This window comes from Gadus macrocephalus, chromosome 11 (genome assembly GCF_031168955.1).
Source record: "Gadus macrocephalus chromosome 11, ASM3116895v1".
NCBI classification, from domain to species: Eukaryota; Metazoa; Chordata; class Actinopteri; order Gadiformes; family Gadidae; genus Gadus; species Gadus macrocephalus.
Window position 1 is genome coordinate 18,344,312 of NC_082392.1, and position 9,248 is coordinate 18,353,559.

The 9,248-nt window shown below is 40.4% G+C and overlaps 1 protein-coding gene across 6 annotated transcripts; it reads right to left on the reverse strand.

Moving 5' to 3' along the window:
- Nucleotides 1-133: 133 nt before the first annotated feature.
- LOC132467804 (protein tyrosine phosphatase type IVA 3-like) lies at nucleotides 134-9,248 on the reverse strand. Of its 6 annotated transcripts, XM_060065364.1 has the most exons (9): nucleotides 8,708-9,233; nucleotides 8,432-8,574; nucleotides 6,886-7,021; nucleotides 5,292-5,761; nucleotides 4,901-5,061; nucleotides 4,245-4,337; nucleotides 3,930-4,060; nucleotides 3,297-3,371; nucleotides 715-2,237 (listed from the first exon to the last, which is right to left on the reverse strand). In XM_060065364.1, exons 5-9 carry the CDS (start codon nucleotides 5,003-5,005, stop codon nucleotides 2,120-2,122), a joined length of 522 nt encoding a protein of 173 aa, XP_059921347.1. In that variant the 5' UTR covers nucleotides 5,006-5,061; nucleotides 5,292-5,761; nucleotides 6,886-7,021; nucleotides 8,432-8,574; nucleotides 8,708-9,233; the 3' UTR covers nucleotides 715-2,119. The 6 variants fall into 6 exon arrangements, with proteins under 6 accessions (XP_059921350.1, XP_059921347.1, XP_059921348.1 ...); XM_060065365.1 differs by lacking the exon at nucleotides 8,432-8,574 and having other exon boundaries at nucleotides 6,886-7,018; XM_060065363.1 differs by lacking the exon at nucleotides 8,432-8,574.

A 9,248-nucleotide genomic window follows, 5' to 3' on the forward strand; every position in this document is an offset into this window, starting at 1 on the left:
CTGGGCAGGTCAATCGGTTTAATTTGGCAATAGTTCTTTATTAGCAGAAGAACTCTCAGACACAGGGAATACATTCCCATGGGTGAGGCTTTTCATTTATAAACAGCAAGCAGGAAATTAAGATCCGGGATGCTTTTGATCAGAGACATTTTTATTCAATTAAACAGGCCTAGTGGATAACTTGGAAGTGCTGATGTGTGGAAAAATCAAATTCCATCGTAACTGGATTTGCCTTGAGAGTAATGTGACTCAACAACAATTTTTCGATTTCCAATGTCTTTAATGGACATCAAAAGATAAATAATTAAATCATTTTATTATTTAAAGAATGTACAGATATATTACTCTTTTAATTGGATTCTGAGAAAAGCGACAACAGATATTATAATTTCTTAACAGCTGGCCAGCTTGGAAAAGCAGCCACCTATTGTAACTCTCCAAACAATTTAGAGCAACAAACATTAAAGAGTAACTACTCCTTAGGTACACTTATCGAGTTAACAGTCATATCAGGGCTAATGCTACATGCTAAGAACATGCTAGACCAATTGTGATGTGAAAACAAAGCTTTAGTCATCAGTCGCCACTTTAAAAACAAAGCCAATGACTTTTCCTTTTAGGATACATGAAAATGTTTGCTTTAAAAACATGCGTTAAAAACAAAACCCAACAAAAGAACACATGACTTTCAAATGCGTAGTTACTCTTTTCACACACACACACACACACACACACACACACACACACACACACACACACACACACACACACACACACACAATCCTTATACACAAACACACAAGCAGACGCATACACACATGCACAAACACACGCACATACAACTCTTTCACATATACACACATACACACTCACCCACACATACACACATTTTTAAATCAATCTTCTACTCAATTGACCATAAATCGTATGCGTAAAATAACCATGGTTTAGGTTATTTAGGTTACATTCTTTTGTAATATGTGTCTTAAGTTTTTCACACCAAGGAGTTTATATGTAAAACAACCCCTGGCTGATGCACAGAATAGGTACTTGACTTGTCAGGTACTAAAGGACCATATGACCATACCGTCTTGTCTCTAGTCGTGGTGGTTTGTTTTTCAGTATTGTTCAGTACATGTAAACGGTACATCATTCTCATGATGGGATAGAGGAGATTTGACAGCGCCAAACCAAGGTTTTGTAATTCCTGGGTTAGCCATTAGCTCAAAGAGGCGAGTACAATCACTCATCACCAATTTAAACTAATTAGAAAGAGCTTTTGCACCAGTGTTTCCCCTGAGAAAGTGCCGTCTCGGAGGTTGGATGGTACGTTGCTCTTGAATAACAGGAATGAGTTCAGTGTTTGGGGGAAATATGAATCCAGTGGACGCATCTAATCAGATGCATCTAATAAAATCGTGGAACTGGATGTGTTTTGTTTGAACCAAGTGAATCTGGGTGTTAACCAAGGCCAAAGCGCATAATAAAGGGATCATATTTGATCAAGGTTGATAAAGCCATTTAGACTTCAAAGGACTATCAAATGGAAAATAGAAATTTTCACGGTTCACCTTTGAACCACGAAATAGGGCTAGTTTAATATAAAAGTAATTTGATCTGGTGTCACTATTCTCACCACAAAGTTGAATAAAACAGAAAGAAAACGCGAAACATCTGTGAAAACATCACGCTAACACTCTCTTGCTCCCATCTTTCCCGTCTCTCTCCATGCTAACCCATCAAACAAAGCATATCTGTTGTGAAAAACATCTCAAATACATGAAGTCATTAGAAACAAGCTCTGAGATCCCATGACAAAGCTATTCATCTGTGCATTGAAAGATCTCCAAATTAACTTCGAGGTTGTTTAAAAGAATATCAAGGAAGGCTAAGGAGGACTTCATTTGTGATGAAGTAGCAAAAAGTGCTTTTGTCCTTCATAGTGCAAAACGTGTGTGTGTGTGTGTGTGTGTGTGTGTGTGTGTGTGTGTGTGTGTGTGTGTGTGTGTGTGTGTGTGTGTGTGTGTGTGTGTGTGTGTGTGTGTGTGTGTGTGTGTGTGTGTGTGTGTGTGTGTGTGTGTGTGTCTGAGAGAGCATGTGCCAGTGTGTGTGTTTTATTTTACATGGTGCAACACTTGTTCTTTGGAGAATGAGAGTCTTTGAAGCGTAGTCTATGTTTTGACCGATATTTCTCCAGGTAGGTCAGCTGTTTACTGTTGATGGCTCCACGACGTTTCCTAGGAAAAACACATATATACATCATATGTTAGAATGGCATTGATAAATCTTTTTCCCCAAAAAATAAATATTGGTTGATGTGCCTGTGTTGTAAATGTCTAAAATGTATATGAACCACTGTATTTGGTGTTTAAAAAAATATAAATTCCTAGTCTCAGTTAGGCGTTTGTAACAAAACAGCAGACGCAAAGAAAAGGCAAAAATAGAATACTACATTTTCCTGGATATTAGATTTTCCTTTCAGACCAACAATTATTTTCTTGCTAAATTCTGTGCTTCAAAGACTGATTATCTGGTTATTTGGAGTTACCCTAGCATTTATAACTCATGATTCAGACGTTCTGCAATCTCATTCAAATGTTGTCATGGGTTGTCATCAACCAATAATTACAACACAACTATCAAAACCCCCTACAAAACCGTTGCTTCTTAAAGTTCACTTAAACATCATACACACATAGAAAAGGCTCAAATGCTTATCGTTGCTTGTCAGTAGTTGTTATCGCACGTGATTATGAGATTCCTATGTTTAGAATTTGACGATATCCGTTTCCATCTGGCCAGAGTCCGCATCTGAATATACTAGATCATAAAGATATAATTACATTGTATAATGTTTGAAGGGATTAAAAAGGGACCTCTTTAACACAATCAGACATGTGTGTGAAATGATGAATGATAATGTCCTTCACTATGAACTAGTTTAAAAAACAGATGATATGAAAGGGTTATGTTTTAGTATAAGGGTTGTGTTACATTTTCTCGCTAAGATTTTAAAAATAGTAATTCTAGATGAATTAAGATGCACAGGCTAGTTTAATGATACTAATGATACGGAATTGTGGGGCCAGTTATGTCTTTAAATGTGTCGTGATTGCAATATAATAAAAATAATAATATCTTTATTTATATAGCACCTTTAAGAACAATAGTTTACAAAGTGCTTTGACATAAGACAATTAGGAAGACATTTAGGGAGAGAATAGAAAGAATAAAAAGACGATGTTATGTTATGTGCAATGTTATGGTTTTGTTATGTGTTATGGTAAAAGCCCTACTGTCTGATGAGCTGAATGGCATCTTCATACTTCATCCCACTCTCTATCAGAGCCAGAGCCACCAGGACAGGAGCCCTATGCACACACACATGGACATATGGACGCACACACGCGCACACGCACGCAAACGCATACACAAACATACATATATAATTAGAATCTAATCTAATTTCTGTAATGCTCTTGAAAATATGTTTATTGTGCGTGTATATAATAATAATAATAATACATTTAATTTAGAGGCGCCTTTCAAGACACCCAAGGTCACCTTACAGAGCATATAGTCATCATAAATCGTTAAAAAAAAAAAAAAGACATTGTGGAAAAAATTAATAAATAAACATAATGAATAAAAAATAAATAAAACAAAAACAAGACAAAACAAAACAAACAAACAATCAAAACAGTGATCAGTTAGACGTTGTGTGCGAGTTTGAACAGGTGAGTTTTGAGTTGTGACTTGAAGGTTGTAATGGTGTCTGACTGTTTTATGTGTGGGGGGAGGGAGTTCCAGAGCCTGGGTGCTGAACAGCTGAATGACCGGGCACCCATTGTAGTGAGTCGTGATGTGGGGATACATAGTAGTCCAGCAGAGTGCTTGTGTGTGTGAGAGTGTGTTTTTGCATATCTCACCTGCCCAGTCCGGCTACGCAATGAACAGCCACACAGGATCCTGGATCCTCCTGAAATTTCTTCTTCAACAGGTTCAACCAATCTTCAACCAGCTTACTGGGGGGTGCAGCACCATCATCAAATGGCCAATCCTGAGAGAGACGAGAGGAACATGAAGTCTGTTCTCCTCAGACATAAAAGGGAACATGCGGATATACCTTAATGAATGTTATCTGTTTAACATAATTTTTTTTTCTATTTTCAGCAATAAAGGTGGCCTTGAGATAAAGACCCCTGTTGAAAACAAAGACTCAGGGAAGAGGATTGCATCCTCACCACCACTGTGATTCCATCTTTCTCCAGCGGGGCTTTGTCGTAGGTTACCTCACACACTCGAACCACTGTTGTTGCGTCAAACCGCTTCAGGTCCTATTGGGAAATAATAAGATACGTAGGTATGTATTTACGGTACTGGCATCATCCAAAACACAGACACTATCCCATTACGAGACAGTACGATTTAAAGATAGCTGGATTGTCGCTGGCACACATCGGGCCAACCAGAAACCAACACGATTGAGCAACCAAACAGTTTCTGTGGTTAGAGTTGTTCTTTATGTTTCCTCTTGCTGATCAAACAACCAAAACTGACAATGTTTTTCTGTCCTCTTGGATGGATGACCTTATGCTGAGGATGAACCACCAAAAGGTGGTTCTAGGGCAGTTGAATAAGGATCCTAGTTCATTCATTCAGTCTGTTCTGCTGACCAGAGCAACTGCAGAGCTATTTGTCATAAAAAAGATATATATAAAAGAAAAAGATTAAAACATTGATGCTGTTCAATGTTGTTAATATACTGCTCCACATTGTGATGAAGCAGGCCTTTTTCCTTTGAGGCATCCGGCCAAACCCTTTCTCAGATGCTCAATTGATTTAGTGTGTGGCCACATGACGTCAAAGCAGATTTTGTATCTCCCGCGCGCACACATACCTCTATAAAAGACGTTAGCGTGCTGTCTGTGGGGTTGTGAGTGATGAGGAACCTCATGTTCTTGTGGCAGAGCTCCACAGGAGCCGGACGAATCATGTTAGCCATTGGGATCTGTGACCTCCGAGGATGACCTCTGACCTTTAGAAATCACCCGTTTGCCCCTGACCCAGCGTCAAATAAAAACGTCAGCGTTAACAGCAACCCCTGGCATGATCACATGAGATGTTGTAGAAGCCAGCTAAACATACCCTGTCAAATTAATTTCTTTCCTCGTTTAATTAAAAAATTTCTCTATCACATCATGGTTTTTCTTTGCCCATTATAGATTGCAAAGATGTTGGCAAGAGTACCCTAATATTAGTCTACTGACTCCTAGTATGTGACATCTCACCTTTGGCTTTAACCAGCAAGCAGCTCTCGTTTCCACTCCCAGACCAGGTGATTGGATATCAGTTCTCCGGGCGATTTCAAACTTCCCGCATGCGCTCTGTAGTCTCCTATACAGTTATTGAAACCTTCCCAGTTCTGTTGTTCCGTTGGTGTGTCCAAAACAGTTTTTACCCCATCAGCTGGGTTGAGTTCAGGTCCGGTCCTTACTCCTTTCTACACACTATATGTCGTGCTCGGCACCGAAGTTCAGTTTTTCCTCTCTCTCGCTTTGTTTCTTTCCTGTTATCTTCTAGAGGGCTAGTATCCACTGGTTACCCCATGGGTCGGCTGTCTCTGAAGCTAAAGGAAACCGCTGAGAGGTGTTCAGGACGTCAGAGACGCCGGCTGAAGTTTCATCGCACGTTCCTCTCAAATGTGTTGGGCGTGGCAGTAGTCACCGCTCTGCCGCAAAAACGCCATCAACCAGCAAATCTGAAGGGGCAGAAGAAAAAGCTTAACTGAGCGGGCCATCGATCACTTGGAGGGATTTGCAGAGTGAGTGTTGAATGCTTTTGGTGAGTGTATCGAAAGGGACCAGTGTTGAGTGAGAAACTTGACCAAGTTTTTCCTGCAGGGGAACCAAGCTGCAACGTACGATGCCTGCACCTGTCTAAGCCAGTCGAACCAGCATGGCTTATTTCCCAAGCTTCAGGCTGTGTGAACCATAGTCTGCATACAAACAGCTCTGAGCATACATGATGACATGTATGACAAGCATACAGGGGACAAGCATGTCAGCGGCTTCCGGGAACTGTGAAACTGTGATGCTATACATATATATTTATGTTGCAGCTGCAGCCTATTGTGATCGCTGCAATTAAAAGATTGCAATCTGATCCTCTATGTCAAATCACTTAGTCAAATCACTCTGCGACGTGCAGATGATCCAAGCGGATTGATTTGAGGACCTTGGGCCAGCGTGGGGGTGGGGACCCCAATGCTGAAAGCTGGCCGAGGGGCCCATACGGGGCCTCTCGCCTGTCACCCAACCAATACAAAACCTTTCAGTTAACAACCAAACATAAACAAACCTATCCTAAAGTTGCTGTAGGTTACATTTGTAAGAGGTTATTTGAGCGTAATGTGTTAGAAATTGTGTAACCGTCTGTCAGGTAAAAGTGGGTGAAGTGCTACACTTCAAACATACAACGGGAGGGAGCAAAGCAGGACCATTTCGTAGTTTTTAGTAAAACTATTTTGCTCTTTTCTGCTCTCTCTCTCTCTCTCTATTGGCAACTCTCAAATCGTATCAACAAGACAAGCTATTTGGTAAGGGTACATTTTGGGTTTATGGAGCAAGAATCTTTAGAACTAAACTTTCTGGTTCCTTAATTGTTCACAATTACACATGCGCTAGAACATCTTCACGGATGTTTCAAGGGGGAAACCATTTTTTTGCATTTGCATCTTACAGTTCAGGGATGTTACTATTTACCCCTGACTTGATCATCACTTCCCTGTTATCACATCATATGAAAATAAAAGGCAGTTCACAACATGCTATTTTGTGCGTGCAACAGTTTAAAGTAGACAAAACATAAGCAGTAGCACTGTACCATTCTTTTCTAATCTCCGTTTGTGATGGGGGAAGTTGCTTAACCAGTTACCAGTTGGTCCATCTTTTGATCTGCCATCAAGTGTTCATAGTGGTTAACCATAGTTCCTTACATGAAATGAGATCCCAATGACCTGCTAAAACAAGGTTTTCAATCATGAGTTTATAATTTGCAAAAAAGTATGCACATTGTGTCAGTAAGTAACCCGATGGACACAGCAAAAACAGCACTGTTACATTAATGTAACAGTTAAGAAAGGAAGAAATCTAGTTAAGAAAATCAAGCTAAATGCAGATGACATGCTATTAAGAGCAGGCAACGACAGCAAAGGAAGATGATGTTCCTCATTGTGGTTTACAATTCTTTTTAAAATAAAGAGAACTACTATAAAGGTAGTTCTCTAAACATTGAAGGTCTCCGACATGTTTTGTTTGTGCTTTAGCCGAGGCTGTGCAGATCTCAGGTCTTTCCTCCCTGAGTTGTTCTGGCTACAATTACTGATGATGAACTATAAACCACATGGCATAATCCTCCAAACATTACTGATTACAGTAATGTTATCCGTGTAAATGGCTTATGAAAAATGACAATTGAAGTAATCTGCATTACAAATTAGTTAGGGGGCTGGCTGTGATGTTGGATGTGACTTAAGAAGCTTGTTCATCAATAAAGCTAAAATGATACAATTATTTTCAGACTGATCTCACAATACAGCAAACATTGTTAGGATTACTAATGATGTAAAGAGACACTATTCAACCTTTCTTGAGTTTGCTTCAATCTAAAAACCACCTCATCTTTCAAATATGCAAGGCAGTTTTCTTTTGCCCTTGATCTCTGGATTCCTAACACCGGAAAGTACCGACAGCATTCAGGTGAACAAACGGATTCACTTTACAGCAAGATTGTTTTGTTGAGCTTTTCCTGTATCACAATGGAAACAGTATGATTGAGCTTCTCATTTCTTGTATGTTTTATTTTGTTTCTTACCATTATTGACCTTGAATACAAAGGATATAGTTCATTATATGTTTGATTACAAACTACACATAAGGATTCCCCCCGAACACATACAGACACATATAGCCGCGCCTTATCAACATCAACAACCTTTTATAGCTGTCTTAAATCATATTTTTCTTACCTCACCGGGCAGAATGGTTCCTGAACAGGGGGAATCCTTTTTACTGTCCGTTTACATGAAATTGCCATAGCAGCAGTGGTGTCCCCAGCAGATAAATGCCTGGTTTACTAACAACTGTAAAACTGTCTGTTGTACTTGGGTCGGCAACTATAGGCCAACTCTCTTTCCTCAATGTATTTATAGCTGCTTCTATACTGCCTTGGAATTCTCTGTTGCATTAGTTAGTAAATTAGAAAAAAAAAATAGTAAAAAATACCATAACAACAACAATGAATTACACCTCTGGACTTCTCACCTCTATGGTGTGTTTACAGAGAAGAAAATTGCTATTTGAACACAGTTTTACAACTAGAAGGTTTTCACGAGTTACAGCAGATTACTACAAAGGTTAACTCAACTTACTTCCAAACAACCTCCATGGCCTCTACAGTTCTATTAGCCTGCCACCAGCGCCATGCCCTGAGCTATTATTGAACCAGCTGAAGCAAAAGTACCCCACCACAACTGCCAAGTGCTGTGTCTGTGTCTGTTTACTGCGTCCGCCACTGCGAAGTGAAACAAACAACAAACACAAAAGCTTCTCTAAGCTCAATTTCATGCAAATGGCTTCACAGAAGCAACTGGCAACTTCTGCTTTCGTCTGGCTCCGGCATGAACATGAACTTTCTTTTTACTTACTTGAAATCAACACCTCAATAGTCGTGTTCCCCTCAGACCTCCGTCAGGAACGTCCCCTGGTGCTATTCAAAAATACAGTCCAGCATATAAAAGAAAAAAACAATCATAAGAAGAACTCAAAAACTTCAAGTGTTGTTTTTAGCTGAGGTCAATCCCTTTTGGCTTGTAGTGTCCTCCCTTTTCTGGCACGGCGGATCCCAACAATCCCTACTACAGCAGTAGTAAAGCTAATTGGTGCGGACCGGTGTATATTTATACATATTCAGCGTGGTGCTGCGTCGGTTGTGGCGCTGAACTGCGAACCCTCCTCCTATTCCTGTAGAGCTGAGCTGCTCTAATCACTGGGAGCCCGGAGCGGGCCTATGGGCGGCCTCTCCCGCGGCCGGCCCTGCGTACGTGCGTGCGTGCGTGTGTGTGTGTGTGTGTGTGTGTGTGTGTGCGCGTGTGTGTGTGGGCGTATGTATGCCTGTGTGTTCCCGCTCCTAGCCGTAGAGCACTAAGCTGAGGATCTTCCCTGAGCTGCTCTAATTAGGCTGAGCGG